The 20,692-nt window shown below is 50.6% G+C and overlaps 1 protein-coding gene across 4 annotated transcripts in view; it reads left to right on the forward strand.

The window, feature by feature from the left end:
• Positions 1-20,487, forward strand: part of NECTIN1 (nectin cell adhesion molecule 1) — a 163,405-nt gene extending 142,918 nt beyond the window's left edge. The window contains exons 9-11 of one of the 4 annotated variants that reach the window (XR_007769222.1): positions 1,724-1,907; positions 6,581-6,625; positions 16,435-16,523. Coding sequence is in view for 2 of the 4 variants with exons in the window: in XM_050922062.1 (XP_050778019.1) it covers positions 16,435-16,653 (219 nt within the window). In the remaining 2 variants the exon portion in view is untranslated. Of the gene's footprint in view, positions 1-1,723; positions 1,908-6,580; positions 6,626-7,757; positions 7,789-16,434 lie in introns of those variants that run through there. The other 3 variants (XR_007769223.1, XM_050922064.1, XM_050922062.1) reach the window with 3 other exon arrangements.
• Positions 20,488-20,692: the final 205 nt, after the last annotated feature.

A 20,692-nucleotide genomic window follows, 5' to 3' on the forward strand; every position in this document is an offset into this window, starting at 1 on the left:
GAGACCAGCCTGTCTGGGCACCTGTGGGGAATTTGATACGGGAAGAACCACCTTTGTTTGCTTTTCATTTCCCACACCCCGTTGGGTGGAGGGGTTCTGCCTCCCAGAGTTATAGCAAGATAGATGGTACAGCAAGACAGTTGGAGACGATAACTCAACCAATCACCCTGTGCAGCAACAGGCACTTAAAACGGCTCATCCCAGAGCCATAAACCTCCAGAAATGGCCCTGCCACAGCTGGTAAATGGCTGAGAACTGTTCAGAAACAGAGCGGGGAACGTTCTCAAATTAAACACCTTTTACCTGATTTGCACGGGATGCAGTAGCTCAGCGAGAGGAAGCGAGAAGAGGCTTCCATGTCTGGAAGCATCCCGCCTGCCCTCCGATGAGCCATAGCAAACACACTTCTTGTTCGGTGAACACAGGCACCTTGTGTGGGTGGGACCAGAGGCTGCCCCTGAAATGCTGTCTGTAGAGGGTGTTTGTGGTGCTCCTTACAGCTGGGAGTCAGGAGAGCTGCATTCTATTCCCAGCTCTGGCAAATCATGGCCCCGCTCTGTGCCTCAGTTTCCCCACTGTAAGACAAACCTCCCAGGAGGTTCGCTCGTGACTGTTTCTTGAGGCACTTGGAGGTCCCCGAAGGGAAGCCTGCAGAGGAGGCCAGGTATGTATCATGCTGTCCATGCAAGATTCCTTATTGCTGAGCACCTGCAGATGGGCTGGGTGCTTCACACGCACGTCACAGAGGTGTTCCCTGCCCCAAGAACTAGCAATCTAGCTAGAGCTCTAGCAAGGAGGTGGAATAGGGGCAAGGACGGTTCCCCCATCCAACCCCAGTGTCCTCCATAGGGGAAGGGTGCTTTCTTGCCCTTTGGTCACCAAGCTGTGGCTTTGAGAGCTCCATTGCGATATCTCACTGGTGCTGGATAATTCAACCAGAGGGTCTCAAAAGTGCTCTAGGGATATAAAGCACAAGGGATCTGACCACCATTCCTACCCACCCACACCCTCATCTGTTCTCCTGGGGCCTAAAATACAAGCATTGCCCTCTGATTCTGGGTTACCTTCCCCCCGTCACCCCACGCAGGCCCTTTGCAGTGAGGGTGCTGGCTCCTGGAGGGGGTACGAAACTGGGCAGCACTGCCATTCCATGGGGGTTGAATCCAGTTCACCCTCCCAAGGGGAGAAAGTCTGGCCCCATTGAAGTCAAGGGGAGCTTTGCCATTGACTTCATGGGGTCAGGATTTCAGCCCCCATTTCCCAAAGATGGAGCCGTCCATACGAGGGAGTAGCTGCTGGAAGTGGGGAAGCATCCCTCATTCAGCCAGGGTGGAGGAGACGCTGGGGGGGCATGTCCGTTCAGACAAGTTCAGTGCCCAAATTGGCTAACGAATGGGGATAAATGCCATTCGGATCCTGGCTTTGTTCGGGGATTTTAGTTATAATGATTGTTCATTTTTCCCCTTTCTTATCTTTTCTCCCCCTTTCACTGTTCTTGTCTTCTCTTCCCTGTCACCATTCCCCCTTTCTGTTAACACCTCTGTCTCTTTTGCCATTTCTCATACCTCTTGGCATGACTTCCCCCCCCCCCATTCCCATGACATCACCATCCTCACCCCCTCTTTGCACTCTGTCATGCTCTCTTTCTCTCCTCTCTCATGTTGTACACTTCTCCCTGCCATCCCCTCTGTGTTTTCACACCTCACTGCTCTCTCATCTCCAGAATTCGGGCACCAAGGACTATGATGTCCACTATGCAGAGCTGGACACATCCGCTCTGGCCTCGTCACCCAGCCCCCGGAGCTCCATCCAAGCTGGCGGAGACCTAGTCGAGTATGCAACCATCCAGCCTAACTTACGCTAGCGCATGCCACTCTAGGCCTTTCCCCTAAGATTCTGGCCTCAAGGTACACAAACGCACTCTCCTTTCTGTGCTGCTGGTGAAATCTGTGCTCCCTCCACCTCCTGTCACTTCCCTCCCTCGTGGAATGGTTTCCCTGGCATACTCACCTCCCCCCGCCCCACACCCGTGTCTCCATGGTGCTGCATGCTCCCTCTGGTCCTCGCGGGGCCCGGCCAGAGAGAACCGAAAGCAAGAACGCTGTAGCCTTGGCTCTCCTGCATGCGGCTTGCAGCAGCATGACGCGCCTGTCCTTTCGCTTTATGCCATGTGGAGAGGTTGGGGGCAGGGCAGGTTGGATAATGTTTGTTTCTGGTTGGTTTTCCCCTGTCAAGCTAACATAGTTTGAAGTGAGGAGTGGGGTGGGGATCTTGGTTTGGGTTTCTGGTTGGAATCACCTGGGTAGCCCGAAGCGAAGATGTGCAGAAGAGGAGGCCGAAGGCCCAGGGACCTGTTGAGAGAAGTTTTTTAAGAGCTTCCCCCATGCTTGTGGGCAGCTCCCTGGGTCTGTGCAGAGGAACGTGCGATACAAGGCAAGGTGGGTCAGAGGAACTCTAGTTACGCAGCGCAGAGGGAGAGGCGAAGAAACCAGCAAGAGTGAATGAGAAACTACTGGAGAAAATGAGATGTGAGAAGCAGGCGGGAGAGAGGCTTGGGGACTGGAAGGATTAGTGCCCTAGAAATGCTGGGCTAGCGAGCTAGATGAAAAAGAGAGAGTGGGTCACGGCAAGTAGCTTGGCTAGGAGAGGGAAGTGCTCTTGCCAAGGGGCACCCATCTGGGAAGCCAGGGCCTGGCTCTTTCTCAGCACTGGAGGCAGCTGGGTCAGGCAGATGATGGCCACCTGCTCTGCATGGCCAGGAAGCCAGCCCCGCTCTGTGACAATGCTCAGCTCTACGGGGCATGGGAGGAGAGGGCATGTGTCCTGCCAGCAAGATGCTCCTGCTGACACTCAGCCAGGACATTTGCCAAGTGGAAATGCCCCCAGGCAGAGGGTTGGAAGAGGAAGAGTGCTGTTCTTGTTTAATGGCCTGCCCTCCCCTCTCCACCCATGGCCTCCCGCAGCCAGGGGGTGAGAAAATCCCATCGTCATGGACACTGCTGGTTGCCCACTGCCAATCGCTCCCGTGTTTGTGTGTGGGAGAAAGTTGGTCTGTAAGAGTGTGTGTGAGGGGAGAGAGAGAGAGAGAGAGAGAGAGAGTGTGTGTGTGGAGATGCCACTGCAGCCAATCTACCATCTCTAGTCTCTTTCTGCACCTTGCCCAGGTGTGTGTGTTTGTATTATCAATAACCCCTGACCCTGGCTCACAAGGAGTGGTTTATCCTGTAATAGAACAGGTCTCTGCTCTTCTTTAACCAGCCCGGGCGAGACACCGTGTCATTCTCCCATCCAGTCCTTTGTCAATAGTTCACAAGCTGCGTCTCTGCTCTTCAATTACTTTTTTCTCCGCTTCATCTGTGTCACACACTTCCCTCAGCTGAAGTCTTTGATGCCAGGGACCATGTCTGGGCCCAGAGAAGAGGGTGCCCTCTAGATATTGTGGGCATCTCCACCCAAAAACCCCAGCTCCAAACACCCCCCACACTTTGGGGGGATTTAAAAGATGGAGCCTAATTTAGGTGGCTCAGAGCCATCTCCAAACTCCTGTGATAGCGTAGGAACTTCCCGCTACCAATCAAATAAAAGAGTTTCCCAGGCCCCCATCCAAAGGGCTCTAGTGGCTGCATGGATGTTTGAAACTAGGACATGGTCTGAGGGAGTTGCAGAGAGCGATACCTAGGACCAGGGTCATCCTGGGTGCAGCTATGCCAATGCAATGGAATTACACCGGGGCTTAAATTTGACTTGAGAGTTAATTCATCCAACTTCTCGGGGGCAGAGCTCTTTATGGCTGTGCTTTAGGGGTTTCTTTGCAGAACGAGGCATGGGGAATTTCTGGATGTGCAGAAGATGCCCTGGTTTCCATTAGAAAGGCCCAGCTCCAATGGACCCTCAGCCAACTGGATTGCCTAGGGAATGCTTTTCCTTTGCTTGGAAGGCTCAACCCTCTGTAGGGCAGCAGACAGTGGGGCTAGACTCTCAGCTCTGATCTGGAATTGGAGCATCATCCAATGATCGCTAAGGCCCAGGAGGGTCCAGCTTTCCAGTTCAGCCGTTAGACACAGGAGCCTGAGACAGGAAGTTTGGATCAGGAGTCAGACACCCTCAATGTCCAGATCTCACGTCCCTGCTCTGCCCTGCCTCTCATTGTGAGCAGAGGGGCAGAATTTGGCCAGACACAGTTTGGATTTGCAGAACCCCAAAGCAGGGTTGTTTGGATCTAGGTCCCATTACATCTAGCTTAGTTCAGGAAACGGTCCCGGTCATCTCCAGCTGATGGTGACAATTTGAGGCAGGCAGTGGGAGCGGATGAGTCCCCAGGATCTCTCAGGTCCCCTTCACCTTTATCCCCATCCATGGTGGATCACTCCATCTTTCCAGACAGCAGAGAAATCTGGAGACCACCAAGTCCATGGCTGGGACAAACAGATCAAGAGAAATAGGGGGCACGACCCCTTCCTTTCCTCCTCACACCTGCTGGAGGACTAAGCCAAGCTGGCCAGGGGCCTCAGAACCTGAACCCCGCCCTCCACTTCTGCTTCCAACCCCACCCCAAAAAATCGCCTCACACTTCAGCCTGGAGCAGCGGGGTTAGTGGGTGGTGTGGGCCAAGCCAGCTTGGCCATGTAATGGCCAGAGCCATAGGAAGAGCTGAGAGGCAGCTGATAAATTCGCTAATGAGAGCCATATAATAATGAGCTATTATCCATGTGGCTCATTCAGGGCTGTGTATGGCACAGATAACTCTTCAATATGCAAATGCCACTGTGTGATGGAGAAGAGATGGGGAGCTGCTGGCAGGGAGGATTGAGACAGTCTGGCATACTTGGCGTCAAAGGCAAAGCAACCAGGACAGCCAGTATCAAGGGGTAGAGCAGCTAGGGAAGATAACAAGGTATCCATAGGGTCCTCCTAAGGCAGATGGTAGGCCAGCGCGGGCAGATCACTGGAAGGGACAAAGGGACTGCGGCTGTGATGGCACAGAAATGGAGGAGCCTGGGCAGCTGGCACAGAGGGGCGGGGAAGCTAGCTACACGGGGCTTTGGGAAGGAGAACCGCTAAGAACTGCAGGCCTCATTATCGGGACCCTTTATCACAGGGGGAGCTAGTGGCTGTGACTGGCCAAAGTGAATGTCCATGTCCCACCAGCGGTCTTGGGAATGGAGTGAACTTACACCCCCACCCACAGTTGCCCAACCTCAGCTCCCTGGGCCCGAGGCTCAGTTGTGACTCTCCACCTCCTGCTACCTTCAGCAGGATGGGAGCCTGGCTTAGAGCATGGTCTAGCTGTGCCTTGGGTAACATCTCCCTTCTTGGGCAGCCTCTACGTGCCAGCCCGCTCCCGCCCTGCTGTGTGGGGTCAGGGTTCCCCCTCACAACCATCCTCTGTGCATGGGCTGCAGCGAGCCCCAGGGAGGTGCGTCCATCTCCCATTCTTCTGACTCGGTCCCTAGAGTGGACAGCGTAGCCCTGTCGTCATAGCCCTGCAAGGAAGAGACACCCCTACTCTGCGGTGGGCACCCCTAGGCAGGCAGTCTTGGCCGACAGAGCCTTTCAACCTGGCCAAACAGCTCGGGGACCATTTGTCAGGGGAAGGATGTCGGCAGCTCTCTCCTGAGCTGTGATGCCTCCGTGCCCCTCCTACTTGTGTGTCTCAGGCGACTGCCGCCTCCCCCTGCCCCTTCCTTTACTGTGGCACCACTCAAAGGGGGCAAGCTCACGCCCCAGGAGGAGATGGAAAGTCCCAGCCGCCAAGCAGAAGGACCATGTCTCTGAGGCCCAAGGCAGCCAGGGAAGGGAGTGGGCGGCTGGGCCGAGCAACTGAAAGGTGCAGGGGGTGAGGCAGATTCTGCCTGAGAGAAGTAAAGTGACAGCCCTGGCACTGCTTTAAATTTCCCCCCTCCTCCTGCTGCAGCGAGGGAATGCACTGAACTCAGGCCCCCCGTATTGGTGGATGGAGCACACCCCGTGGGGCAGGGGACACGCTAAGGCTTTGGGATTGTAAGGGGGACTGCCTGGGGGGTGAGAAGGCACGAGAGGGCAGGAATGGGGGAGTAAGGGGAGGGGATACACCCAAGGAAGGGGAAGAAGGTGGTGCAGGGTGAAGGATGTTAAGGAAGGGAAGTAGCTTTACCAAGGTCTGCTGGAAAATGCTACAAGGATTCGGACCCATTCCAGCCCTGGTATGTCTCAGCCACCCGGCTGGTTCCCTGCTCCTGTCACTGCAGAACAGGACAGTTTGGGTCCCACCAGAGATAGGAGCTTCTGGAGCATGAGTCCCTGTGGGGAGAGGTCAGTCTGGGGTAAGGGCATCCCAGGCACAGGAGCACCTGGAGTGAGTCCCCATGGGGAGGGTACACTATGGGGTGAGGGTATTTGCAGCGGCCCGAGTGACTGTGTGAGTGAGTCGGATGGGTGTGGTCTGCCTGCCACCCTCCCACAGACCCCCTTGGTTCCCTGTGCTGGAAGGAGCCCTGTAGAGCCCCACAGTAGCCGGTAGGTAAGTGTCTGCCGCTGGCCTTGCCCAGAGCGGATGGTAACCTCTCTCTCTTGCGGTGTCTTGCCCGTGTCCTGCGCGCAGAATGAGGATCAAGGTCTTCGTAGACGTAACGAGCGAGAGCGGACAGTAAGTTACGGGTGTTGTTTTTTTTATCCTGTTGGTTCCGCTATCAGTTTAGCGCAGGCGGGCGGTGCTGGCTCATCAGCCACAGACGGTGGGTGCCTCTATCCAACGGACAGGGAGATCACAGGTCACGGCACAGCCAGCCACCCCACACAAACCGCGCCAACCCAGCCCTCCCCTGGGGGCAGGGTCGAGCTCCGACTCCATGGACAATTCACCTCAGCCTACTTGCTGAGATGGAGAAGGAGGCCGATTAGTGCCACTGGAGCGATGGGTTTGTGACCATCCACCCTCTGGGCTGAGAGCAGCCAACTCATCTCATGCAGGGCACCAGACATCCTTCCCTACCAATCCAGGCTGGGTTCTAGACAGCCAGCCGGAAGGCTCCGTGTCCCAGCCCAGACCCCTCAGCTACCATTACGGGGATGGAAGGTGGACTTGGCCTCTTGAATCCAGCCCTGCCCTGGTGCTATAGGGATAGATTGGGTCCCAGCAGGTTATACAGCACCCATCCAGGCTGACATGCAGAGGGTTCCACTGCCCAGGATTTCTTAGGGGCTGGCACCAACAGGCAACAGAGAAGATGCCTTTAATCAGAACCAGCCTCCCTCGCTGTGACACGTTCCCTGCTGGGCCATTGGTAGTGGCAGAGATCTGGGCATGATATGCTCTAGGCTGGCCCAGGAATATTGCTTGTCTCTCCCACTTTAAGGTGCCCCACCCCGTATCCCTCTTCCACATGCCCCACATTGGGTCCTGCTTTCCTTCCTCTGTGGTGCACCACAACAGACCCTGCTTCCCTCCAACACACTCTGCACTGTCACTGGCACACTGCACATCATGTGGGCTCACCAGGATCCCTGTAACCCACCAGGCTTCACATCTCAGACGTGCTCCTCGCCAGGCTGGGGTTCACATTTTGACACAGCCTCCCATGGGGACGGGAGTCTCGGTCCCCTCAGCTCACCTCCAGGCAGAGCCATGTCTTTGTGCCAGGTGGCTGGCCTCCATGTATTCCTCCCTGATGGCTCCTAGCTCCCACAGTGGCATGCCGTGCTGCACATGGCATCTCACTCCAGCATGCCCTTTGTCAGCCATTTCTACAGCACCTGATCGAAACCTATTCTTCCTACAGGCTGGAGAGCCCTATTGGAGGTGCAGGCGAGATCCATACTGCATAATCGGGGGGGGGGGGGGAAATCCATCCCTGGCGAAATGAGCAGAGCTGAATTTCCACCCTCTGATACTATCCACCCTTTGCAGCTTCCGAAAGGCAGCTGCAGGCTAAGCATAATTTTCCCTTCCTGAGGGGCTGCCAGACAGAGGGGAAACAAGCGAGAGATTCCACTGTGGACCCCTGCCCTCCTTCCCCTCTGCTCCCACCCTGGCTCATAACCTCCTCCCTTGCACGGCCTTGCATGTTATAGTTAACACTGAGCAGGGATCCCAGGAAAAGGTGAGAGGTTTGAAAGCAGAGATCTACCCACCCTTTACCCCTTCCTTTCCCAGAGGATTCTTGCGCTGCAACGGGAGAGTGTTCTCAGAGATATGAAGAAGGGGAGTGTTCTCTAATCCATCTTGGGAGGTCTTGCCTTGTCTTCCCGGGGTGGGGGATTTTCTTGCCAGCACAAGGACAGTAATCCGCCAAATCCAAATTTGGAAAGCCTCCTGGTCTCTCTGAAGGAAAAATAAAGCTGGTCATGTGGTGCTTTGAAAGTGTAATCTTCCCGCAGCAAAATCTCCCCACTCAGACACAGCGTGCGCTGGGCTTCACTTTTTATGGTTTTATTAAAAAAAAAATCTCCTTCACGTAGAGAATTTCCTGTCCCGTCCCTGTTGTGTGGATGGCTCAGATCACGAGACAGATTCCAAGACCCCAGTGTGTCAGGAGGAAATGAAACCAGGAGGCAGACTCCCAGCCCTGCTGTCCAAGTACCAGCAGGCCAAGAGACGGACCAGAACCAGAACCTTAAATGTGAACCCCTTCATGATAAAAGGGATTGGATTTGAATCCACAAATCCAGGCTGCATCCAAGAACAGTAGAAGCCAGTTTCCCAGTTCCATTTTAGTAATACTTACCTTTGATGGTGCTTTTCATCCATAGCTCTCAAAGTGCTCTACCAATTACTATATATCTGTTTTACAGGTGGGGAAACTGAGGAATGGAGAGGCATAGTAACTTGTCCAAGGTCACCCAGCAGGCCAGTGGCAGAGTTAGGAATAGATCCTCCTGGTCTCCTGAGTCCCTGCCCATTGCACTAGCCACTACTGCTCTTTGGAGGCATCCAAATGGATCATGATACTTCAGCACCATCAAACCGTGAACCCCTGCCCCTATTCAGTGCAGGCCTTTCATTTCTGTCCCAGAATTACTTGTGCTCTCCATCCTTTTGGGGTGCCCCTCCCTTTTACAATCAGAAATGATGAACACCAGAAATCCAGCCTCTCAGCAGTGACAGTGACCTTGGGCAAGTGACTGAGGCCCAAATTTTTGAAGGTAATTAGTTGCCTAACTCCCACTGAAATCTGGGCCTTGTTCCCCACCTTTGAAGTAGGGTTAATAGCCCTGCCCTGATGCCCAATCCATTAGGGCACGTAAGGCAGTCAGATACTGCAGCAACGGGGCCAGATGAATACTTATGCTAGAGTTAGGGCTGGTCTACACTGAAAACTGACATTGGCCTAGCTTTGTTGCTCAGGGGTGTAAAAATCCACACACACACCCCGAGATGGAGCTATGCTGACACCCCCCCCTTGTAGACAGGGCTCAGTGAAGGGAAGAATTCTTCTATCCACCTAGCTACCACCTCTCGGGGAGGTGGATTATCTACGTGGATGGGAGAACCCCGTCCATCTCTGTACCAAGGGGCGATGCTGAAGCGCTCCAGCTGCAGAACTCTGCAAGGAATCCTGCAGCCCTGAGCTTCCTGTGTGAATAATTTATGTGTGCTCCTCACTGAGGGGCTTTGCCCCTCCTAACACAAACCTCAGATCCACCCTCTGGGTCTGGATCCAAGGGCCCAAAGTCGCTGCCTGGAGAGAAACAATTGCTAATGAGAACCCAGTTCTCTTGGTCCCAGCCCCTCTCCCTGATCCTTGCAGCTATTATTCACTTATACGCAGTGTGGTGAGCAATCAAGGAGCTCTGTGATAGATAAGGTGTCGAACAAGCAGCAGTGCTGTGAGAATTAACTAAAGTCTGTGCAGCACTTTGAAGATGAAAAGGGCTATAAAAGTGCTGAGGAATCAGTTTATAAACACAGTGGGGAAATTGATACAAGATTTCAGTACTTTGGTAACTGCTTGAGTCTTATATCTGTTTCCCAGAGCTATGGCTATCACCCAACCATTCAGTAATTCCCATTGGTAAGGAATGCAACATGGTGTATATAGATAGCATCCCTTGCTAATGGCTGGTCCCCCTAAAGGATAACAGCCTTCTCCTGCTATTGCTTAGTAAAGTTGCTATTCCAATTTCACTAGTCTGGACATCCTGGAGTTCAAATCCTGTTTGTGGCTTGTAAAGAGATTGACTGGAGTTCAAGTCTACTTTTCTAACATCCTCAGATGTTCCAGAGTAGCTGCCTGTAAAGAGGAAACAACTAATATGCTAACAAAGGATAGTTATTGCATCTGTCCCATCCTCTAGCCATGGCTGGCCCAATAGAAGATGGAAGCCTGTGGCTAATGCAGCTATTCCATTAGCTTAAATGGTAGTTAGCAGTACAGAAGGTTCTGTGTTCAACTTCCAAAGCAGTCAGTGATAATGTTTTGGGTGAGGCCAGATGGCACAGAGCCCTCTCCAGATATTCCCCACTTGTAATTCTGTCTTTCCTGCTTCTGATTTTCATGGAAATGAAGTTAACCAAACATCAAGATCTTGGCCAATATCTGTCCCCCCTCCCATCCCTCCTTCACCTGGGTTAGAATTCATTCCTGGTAAGGGATGAGCAGATTTATTGGTGATTACCAGGTCACAAGGGGAAAACAATTCACAGTGCTAATAACTATGCTTAGGGAGTGACTTTCACATGCAAGAAGAGCTCTGAAGTGGGACATGGGGAAATGCTGGAACTAGAGTGACTGAGAAACTGAATTAGAGCATGTTATTCAAGCAAAGGCAGTTTAACACTAATCCGCCAGGCTGTTTGAAATGGATGGCTTTTTGACACCCTACTTAACCAGTTTCTTTAAAATGCTTTAAACTACATATCCCAGCTAACAAGCATTATATGGAATTGTATCAGAGGTGAAGGCAGAGAGAGCAGACACAAGAGGTGGGGGAAAATTCGTGTAGCAGCTAAATTTATTTAGCCATAATTTCATTTCAAACTTTGTTGGAGGTAAGTAAGATTGCAGGAAAGTCACAGAGGGACAAGAGAGAGATTCAAAGAGCACTGGCTGTCAGAGCTGTTGATAAACAGTGGGTGTGTGCAATCCCCTTCCGGCCTGCTACTTGAAAGTGAGCAAAGTGGTGAGCAGACTTGGCTTCTGAATTCACAGGTTTAAGGAAGGTGAGAGGGCCCAGGGAGTGCTTTTTTCCCCCTAAACTCCAAAATCTGGTCTGCCCTGCTGTGGTCACATAGTGCTACCAAGGCAGGATGGCAGTGTTCTTGCACCCACCTTGCTTAGGTGGAAAGTTTGCCACAAGGTGGCTGATCTTCTGTTGTCCTGTGCCTTGGGTGATCTACACTTGTGCACAGTGCATTGGTGCAACAGCACACAATGCTGCCTCAGTGCCTACACCACCATGTGCAATGCACGGCTCAGCCTGGGAGTGTCTTACACCAGGATAAAATGGCAATGCAAGCTGCAGGGCAATGGCAAATTGGGTCCAATGAGCTGGGCAGTGAAGGATCAAGCCCTGTAACTTGGCCATCTCTTGGCAATTGAGGATTGGTATTTGTAGTGGTGGGCAATAGGCAGCACATTTCAATCTGCAGTGGGAAGCCCCCAGTTTTCATGGGTCCTTGTGAGGTTGATTTAGGCCCTACCCCTGGGATATGTCTCTGAATCCCTGCTCTGGGCTGCATCACAATACCTCTTCTGTCATTGTACTAGCCAACTACTAAGGCCACAGCATTGGCCTCTCAGCATGGGTTCAGGGTCTCTAAATCAGACCCTCATTGTTCCTTGGGATCCTTCTCCAGACCCTCATTGTTCCTTGGGATCCTTCTCCAAGTTATCAGCATTTTGGGGTGTATCCCCATCAGCTCCCCTGTGTTTCTCCTGGTGCAATGCTCAGCTGTGTTGTGTTCCAGTGTCTTCCTGCAGCTCTAGCTCAGCAACATCCACCACTGGGCCATAAGACCCAGTTAAGGAAGCATGTTTCTAATGTCTCTGTGCTGTGCTAGGGTAAACCACTCCTTTGCACCATGCCTGTCACCCAGCATGCTAATGAATCCCTCTGTAGGCCCAGTTCTGACATACCCATTTGCACCAAGCCTTGCGCCCTACTCTGGCACAAATGCCTGTGCCACACATGATGCACAACTCCGGATAGGATTCATATTATAGACCACCTTGCCCACAGTTCCAGGGTTGTGCTCACCACTGCACACCTGTCCACACACCCTTGTACAAACATCCACATTCTGGTAAGGTGGGCAAACCCTGACCACTTCTTGGCTGAGAAGGGGTTAAAATCCTTGCTCAGATTGGGATTTCTGCCTCTGCAAACATATTGGCTCAGCTGGCAGGCATGGAAGCAAATCGCTTGCAGGTGAGGCTGCTCAAGGGTGCTCAGCAGCAAGTGCAAGGACTGATTAATGACTCTGGCTATAAAGAGGGAAGAGGAAAGACTTTTCTCTTCTTTATGTGAGGGGAGGTAGATATATTGGGTTTAGAGCCCTGAGCAGTTAGAGGTAGGCAAGGGAGCTAGCTTGAGATAGGAGCATGTTCTATGGTAGCAGAATTGCTTATCTGATCAGCAATTGGTCTCCCCTGGCAGCTGCTCTCAGTCCCTGTTGGTGAATGCTTGAGATCTGTGTGATAACAACCCCCTTTATGTAGGGACCTGCTGCACCCCTGTGTTGGCCCTTGTGGTACAGATGCTGAGCCCTGGGCTGAGTGTGACTGGTCCTGTCCTGTAGGCCTGGGCCTTGGGTTCCAGTCTTTCAATATTTACTGACATAGCCACAGAAAAGGCACCAAATCAGCTGTGTGGCTGACTGCCAGACCACATGAGGCTGCAGGGGGCCCACTGAGGCTCAGGGGGACTTTGTGTGGCAAACCTTAATGGACTTGTAGCAACTAAGGCTTGATTATGATCCTATCCATCTCCTGACTTAACACAGGATCATTCCCTGGTGCTTTAAATGTCTCAAGCAACAGGGTTCCTCCCCTTCTCCTGGGGAGACCATTGCACAGGCTGACTGGTTTTCCTGATGTTCAGCATAATCTTCCATCCCTTAATTGCAACCTGTTACTCCCAGAAGCCACCCACCCCCTTTCATGCTACTCCCTGGCCCCTGAAATTGCTTGGAGAACATGCAGCTCTCCAGGTGATTTGCTGCCTCACACATTAGTTCAGCTTTGTAGAGCCATCAATAAATCATTAGTGACAGTTTGTTTTCTGGATATATTATTTTTTAAAGGAGCCTGGTGAAATATTTATCTGGGAACTGGCTGAGAGGCTCTTTCTGTTCCTTCAGGCTTTTCCTCTTGAGGACCCAAATTCTAGCACTGAATGGAGCCATATTGGGGATTTCCAACCTGTGGCAAGGGATGGGGCCAGGACAAAGTTGCATTTCAGCCAGGCCAAAAGCAAAGCCCATGCATAAAAAATGATTGCAGGCTGTTTTCTTCCTGGAGAGGAGAATGTTCCTTTCATCTAGGAGGCTGCATTGTTTCATGAGAGTGTTGTGGTCTGGCTACCATGGGTTATAGATCCTACTGGTTCACCAGACAGGCAGCGGACTGTCAAAAAGATAATTCAGGGTGCTTGAAAACCCAAAGGATCACAATTAGCAGGCTGGCCTGGGTTGCTTCCTTGACCCTCTCCCGCCTGTAGCAGCTCAGCATAAAACAAGGGGGGGAAACCATTGGAATAACCTGCCAATAGTGTAGGCAGCATTGATCTCTCTTCCCCTCTCATTACCTTGTCCTGATTTCCCTTGTCTAAACTGAGATGGGATTGGGGAAAAGGGAGGAGGATGAGCCAGAATTGGCACGAATGGCGGTTGATGTGCATGCTCCTTGGATACAGGTGCGCCTGGCCAGTAAAGGGCTCACTATCTGGTGCTGCAGATAACTGCATCCATTTTGCAACAGCTTTAAAAGAACATGGGCCAGGGTGCTCAGTATTTGATCAGCCTTTGTAGTATCAGAACCATGCAGGGACCCTCCCCCCGCTGACAATGCTCTGTTGTAGTCCAAACCTCAGTAGAAGGGGAACAAGGAATTTGGATAACAGAGGCTTCGGACAAGTAAAAGGCTTGGCTGTATGTCTAATTTATGTTGTAGTAGCACCTGGGGCCCCAGTCAAGAAGCAGGGCCCCATTGCACTAAGCAGTGGACCCACAAGACAACCCCTGCCCCATGAGGGTATGGAACAGCAGAGATTTGGATGGGTCAAGATTTGACAGTACTGTTTTTAAATGCAGGGCCGTGTCTGAGAGCAAGAGCCCTTGTTTTTAGTGTGTGACGTATCAAAACTGGCCCACTCAATCCCTTGAGTTCCTTTCAGCAAATGAGTTAGCCAAGAAGACCACCACCCCCAGGGAGCTAGCCTCTGGATGGAAAACCAAAGCAGGAGTAGGGCCTCTTGAGCCCTAAATGTAGCAGATAAGCCAGTCTTTGCCTAATAGGAAAAAGAGCTGTCAAGCGATCTTTTAAATGTGCTGAGACCAAAGAACGAAGCAGCTGAAGGCAATTGTCTATGACGTACCCAGGTTGTTGTAATGGTGCTTGGAATACAGAGAGATGTCCCCACTAGATGCTTCACCAAGATCAGCTTGCAGGGTTTCAAAACAATAGACAAATGTGTAGGCAGGAAGGAATCATTCCAATCCACTGCCAGCCCCAAGGGAGAGCGTGTGAAGACTTTGCTTTTCCCTGGGGCACTGAGCATGCTGGTTCAGTCCCAGACACACAGGCTATGGCTACACTTGAAACTTCAAAGCGCTGCCATGGCAGCGCTTTGAAGTGCGAGTGTGGTCGCAGAGCCAGAGCTGGGAGAGAGCTCTCCCAGCACTGCACGTACTCCACCTCCTCATGGCGTTTAGCTTGCAGCGCTGGGAGCCGAGCTGCCAGCGCTGCGGCACTGTTTACACTGGCACTTTACAGCGCTGTATCTTGCTGCGCTCAGGGGGGTGTTTTTTTCACATCCCTGAGCGAGAAAGTTGCAGCACTGTAAAGTGCCAGTGTAGCCAAGGCCACAGATAAACAGAGGGGAGGGAGCTGAGCATTAGCGGATGTTCTTTCCAATCATCCCTTTTGTTTTGCAGAAAACCCAGCAAAGAAAGATCTTGGCTATTTTGTACTAGAACAAGTGACATTTGATTGTCATTTGTTATTAACAACTGGGCAAAGCAATCACAACAAAAACCCAAGCACCTTGGAATTCAAAGGGTTTGCATTTTGTTCAGGGCTTGCAGAAAAGAACCAGATTTTGCAAAATATCTGAACAGCACAGCATTCTTCTCCCTTCCTCCCTCCAGCCACCCCATAAGAAATGAACCATTTTATAGAGGAAAGATTGGGCCTGTTTTCCCACCTTGAAGGAAATGGTCTTGTGTCTGAGCCAAATCCACCAAATTTTCCAAATTGGACATTTCAGTTCTCAGCACTGTAGCCCCAACCCTGCAAACCTGACATACACAATTAGTGTTACTCACGTGAGTAGTCCAGGTGATTTCAATGGAACTGCTCCATTGCATAGAGTTAGAAGGATATGCAGGTTTATTTGGACAATAAACCATTTCACCTTCCAAGGCCTGATCCTGCAACCACACTTTACAAAGGAACATAGGCATAACCAGACTGGATTAGATTCCAGGTCCATCTAGTGCAGTATCCAGTCTTTGACAGTAACTAGCACCAGTTGCACCAGAGGAAGGTGTATAAGAATCCTGCATTAGGTAGATCTGAGACAATCTGTCCCACACACTAGGTCTTCTCCTAAATCCTTATAGGAGTAGATTGGTTTAAGCTCTGAAGCATGAGATCTAATATTGGTCCCAAAAATTTTGTTAGCATTAACTATTTTAATTCTGGCTATTCTTGTTGTCCTTTTCTCAATGTTGCTAAGCTCAAGACCTCAATGACATCCTGTGGCAGGGTGTGTCAGTCTGATTATGCACTGCATGAACAAGGATTTCCTTTGATCCGTTTTGAATTTTGCCACCTTTTAATTTCATTGACTGTCCCTGGGTTTTGTGTCATGAGACAGGAAGGACAGAAGCTCCTCCTCTCCCTTCTGTACACCAATCCTATTATCTATGCTTTTATCATACCCCTTCTTATGCATTTCCTTCCTAAGGTAAATATTACACATGTGAATCATCCCATTGAAACTCACCTGTGTAAAATTAAGCCCTTGGGAAAGGATTTACAGGACTGGGAACAAAGTATGCAAATTTTCATGGGGAAAATGGGCATATTTGGGGGGTGAGGCAGAAATTTCTCAGTGCTAAAATGGCCCAGGATGAAATGTGAATAGTTTGTTTTTTGCAAAAAACCTGACAGAGCTCCATTATTTTCCCTGCCACTATTCATTATTTGAGGGTATCTCACAGGGAGTCAGAGAGCAGTGCCTGTTACTGCAGTTTAGCTCCATGATTCTATTCACTGACTTTGTCTCTTCTCCCAGAACTTTGGAAAGCGTCACTCAGAGATACCGGATGCGAGTGATCACCTGACCTGCTGTTGCTCACCTGAAGATCAATATCTGGAGAAAATACCCCATGTCTATAACCACTTATCATACCTCCCAGAAGATCTGTATTCTCACCGTGCTGATGTCTCCTTTTGCTGCCCGCCACCAGGTTCCCGGGCACCGTACATATGTCCTAAGGAACAGTATGTTTAAAACAACAGCACACAGTCAAGCAAAAGCAAAGAAGCCAATTCTTCACATCACCCAACCTTTCACGTATTAACCAAGACCTTTGATTTGTCTCCAGCCATTGAGAATTTTTGTTTAGGTTTTCCTGTTTTTAAATTTTGGTGCAATTGTAATCGACATGATTAGGTTAAGCATCCGCCTGCTCGTTAGTGTTCAAGGGAACTCTCTGCCTTCATCTGTGTCATACACTGACATTTTCCCCTTGTTTGCATCTTTTTCTTCCCTAATTTTGGCCCCATCACCCTCCAGTAGTGAGCTGGCTATGTGCATGCGTGCGTGTGTCAGTGGGCGGCTGGGTGGTGCACCACTCCCTTCTGTTGGATGGAATGTCCCAGACCCACTCAAGTGTCTGTGTTCCCTAGTGTCAATTTTTACACCATTTACACAAGAGGCTCCTGGAGCGGATTCCTTCACAAACCTTGTCACACCATGTCTAAAATTCCCAATTCTACTTTACATCCAAACAAAATTATCTCTGTACTACTTTGAAACTTCCCAGCCAGAGCGCAGGTCTGAGTCTGCAACTCTCTTGTTTGAAAATACCTTTTGGGACCAGGAGCCCTGTTCAAAGAGCCAAACAGTTAAGATTTCTGAACCAAAGGTAATGATGACATTTGCAATGAAAGAGGCTCAGAACCAGCCCCAGAGCAGAAGAGGGTTTTTTTTTCCCCCACTCCCAACTTCTTGTATCGACTCTTCCAAACCCAGAGGGTATGGGAACCAAATTTGGGCACAGGAAAGACAACGGATACTGGAACATCTTCCTAGAACTTTCTATCATATAACCTGAAACCAAAAGAAAAAAAATCTCTAATTAGGAAAAATATGTAGATATACACACCATCATTTTCTTTTCCAAAAGTCTAAAATTCACCGCAGATCCGTCTGTGCACCTGTTGATTGGAATTTTTAAGTGATCTCAGGCAGAATATAGAAGACAAATCAGAATTTCAGGTAATCTTCTTGCTCTTAATGAAGGATAAAAGCCAACAGAGAATCTGGCCTTTTAACTTTTTTTAAATCGTCTTAGTTTTGAACTGTGAATTTTTTGATATTTGGAGTGTGTGTGTATATGAAAGTGTAAGTTCCTGCAACCACCACGTGTTTTAGACAGCAGAATTCATCTCCACATCACCTCCTTGTTCACTTGTATTAGAAAAAAAGAAAAGATGAAGAGGAACAAGAGGAAAAAAAGTCTTGGAGAATAGTTGGCTTCAGGATTATTTCTAACCTTTTCCACCCAGGTACAGCATGGGAGAGACAAAGAATGGACAGTTATGCACAAGGGGACATGTCGTCAGTTGACAGACTCTTATTTTTCTTAATTTGGGGGTGGATCTTTTGCATCCTGGAGACATACACAACCTTGCACTGCTGATCCACAAGGACATGTGAGCCAGGCGCCCCCTGCTATCCGCCTGGTTCTCCAACACCAAGCCAGTATCCAATGCCCCTTGCACAAATGCAAAGGAAACCACCGCAGTATTCAAGACTCCCCATGGGGGGAATAACACATCAGATGCTGTCAGCCCAGCTCCTGCCTTCGCAAATAGACTGGGTCACTTTTATTTTTGTATATTTGGTTCTAAAGGCAAAGGTCGCTCTATATACTTTCTTTTCTCCCACTACAGAGGTTTGTCTCTGAGCTCATCCTGCTTGTCCCCCAACTCCCTGACTCACACAGAAGCACGGCTGTGTCCACACTACCTCATATATTTCCTGCAGGCTAAAATATGTAGATATAAAGAGAGAGATGGAGACGGCTTCCATTAGGAAATAAAGTGCCATAAGGGAAGCAGGCTCTGGCCACGCCTCCTGGGACTGCCCCACAAAACCTGGCTCCACCCTTTCCTTGTGCGCAGCGGCCACATGCTGTTTTGGGAAAAAAGCACGGCCACCTGCAGCGATGACATCATTCCCTCCTGCAGAAGAAAATGGATGAGCCGGTTGGGGTTGGGGTGGGTTCTGTCGGACTGAATGGCTCTGTTGCTTTGTGCTGACCAGGTTGGCAGCCTCTAGGGTTCAAAGAAGGGGGCACCAGCTCTTCCTGGTCTACGGCCATCCCAAAGTGTGCAGCCCCCCCTAGCTGGTACGTGGAGCAGGTGGGGCAGCCCATGGGAGCACCTAGCTCATGGAAGGGCCAATGGGCCCCTAATCACAGACATGGGGCCTTTGAAATCCCTTCCCTTTCATCTTCACTGGGTTGGATCCTTTGGTACTGGTAGGGTTCATGCTTCCTTGATCGGCCTCCTCTGCCCAGAGACTGGCCAATTCACGTCCCTTCACGAATGAGTTCAAGTGCCACCTGCCTCCACTCAAATGCTAGACCTCTCTCTCTCTCTTGCTCTTTCCTCTTAATGTGCCATGGAGTAATGTTTGGCAGCCATGGAGCTGGGTTTGCTCTGAACTAGACCTACTGCCGTCACTGTCCAGTTCCCTGCCACCCTGGCAATGGGAATGTACTTTGGCCTCCTCTACCAATCTGCCTTTAGCCCACCCTTTAGAGAAGGAGATGTGGTGGCGGAAAATCGCTGTGGTCTTTGCATCCTGGAGAGAGATGCAGCCTTGCACTGCTGAGCCACGAGAACACATGGGCAAGGGCCATTCCCTCCGGCTCTCTTCCTAAAAGAAATGGGGTATCTCCAGGCTAGCAGGAATTAAAGTGGGTCTTATTGGAAGCCTGTTTCCACATTCACCCCAGATCTGGGCACATAGATGAGAGGCAGAAGAAAAGCAACATGATCAGCTCTTGAGGTGCATAAGGATCATGTCAGATGAAAGGACTGTATGTGGGAGGGGAGAGGGGGCAGAGGACATCTCTGTAGCTAGACGTCTCTTCTGCAATCTTTGAGGGAGGTCTGTACTATGATGGGTGAGGGGATGACATGTAGGCATACCACAGTGTCGCATAGCAGTGCAAAGGAAGGCCAATTGCCTTGGACAAATTTGAACTTGAGCTGTCGACATAGAAGAGACACCGAGATCTTTGCTTTTCAGCAAAGCAAAAGGATTTCTATCCTCTCAAGAAAGAAAGAGTGAGACAGAAATTCAGCCTCTGAAATGAGCTGCTTGATTTATCCAGTGCATGTTTTAAACTTAGGAACATTTGATCTCTCTCTGCCTTTTCTACCTTCTCCCCTATTCTTGACACACGAAACAAAGGAAGACCTCTGTCTGTGCTTCAGCGGAAGGTCTGGTGGTATCGCCAAATTCCTTCACGGCCCCCATGTGCAGATGGGTAAAACCTTGCAGGAGATGGCAGGGGAGATTGGGTTGATAGGGTTTTGGTTCTACAAAGCCAAATCCAAGGATGGTTCTGATCCAGGCCCTCATTTCGCTCCTCTGTATTCATGGGGTCAAATCAATTGTCCCATAGATCTTCTAGCTTCCCCAACCCCATAACAAAGGGATCAAACTAATTTTCCCTCCATGCTCAAGTCTTGACCTTCCGGAGGTAGTGGTCCAGCCTCAGCAATGTCAGACAGGGGTGTCTCTATCCAGCTAGGATAAGCCCACACCTTGGCATAGGCTGCTTAGACAAAGGACCTGCTCCTGCAACCGTGCCGTCCTTAATGGGGGAGGTAAAGGGTGGTTGCTTGGATTGAACAGGAAAGGGGGCTGAATGTGAATACACAGCGAGGGAGGCAGCAGCCCTCATGTCCCAGCGGCAGGCAGGTGGGTGGGTGGATGATTTTGATGTTTTATTTCCGTGTCTTACCTCATGCGAGACTAGAAGCCCTGTCTCCTGTCCAGTGGGGGTGAAATGCTGCAGTGATGGCTGATGGAGCTGTTCTGAAGGACAAGACTGATCACAGAGCTTAAATAAAAGTGATGTACAAGTGAAAACAGCTTCCCTGGTCTCTTTACTGTGAAACTGGTGTTAGGCGCTTGGTCTTGGCCCGCCAACTACACCTCATTCACTGCACAACTAAAGCTTTACATGTTAGCCCTTCCCCACCTCTACACACACACACACACACACACACACACCCCCACACACCCC

The sequence above is a fragment of the Gopherus flavomarginatus genome, chromosome 13 (assembly GCF_025201925.1).
Source record: "Gopherus flavomarginatus isolate rGopFla2 chromosome 13, rGopFla2.mat.asm, whole genome shotgun sequence".
Classification (NCBI taxonomy): domain Eukaryota; kingdom Metazoa; phylum Chordata; order Testudines; family Testudinidae; genus Gopherus; species Gopherus flavomarginatus.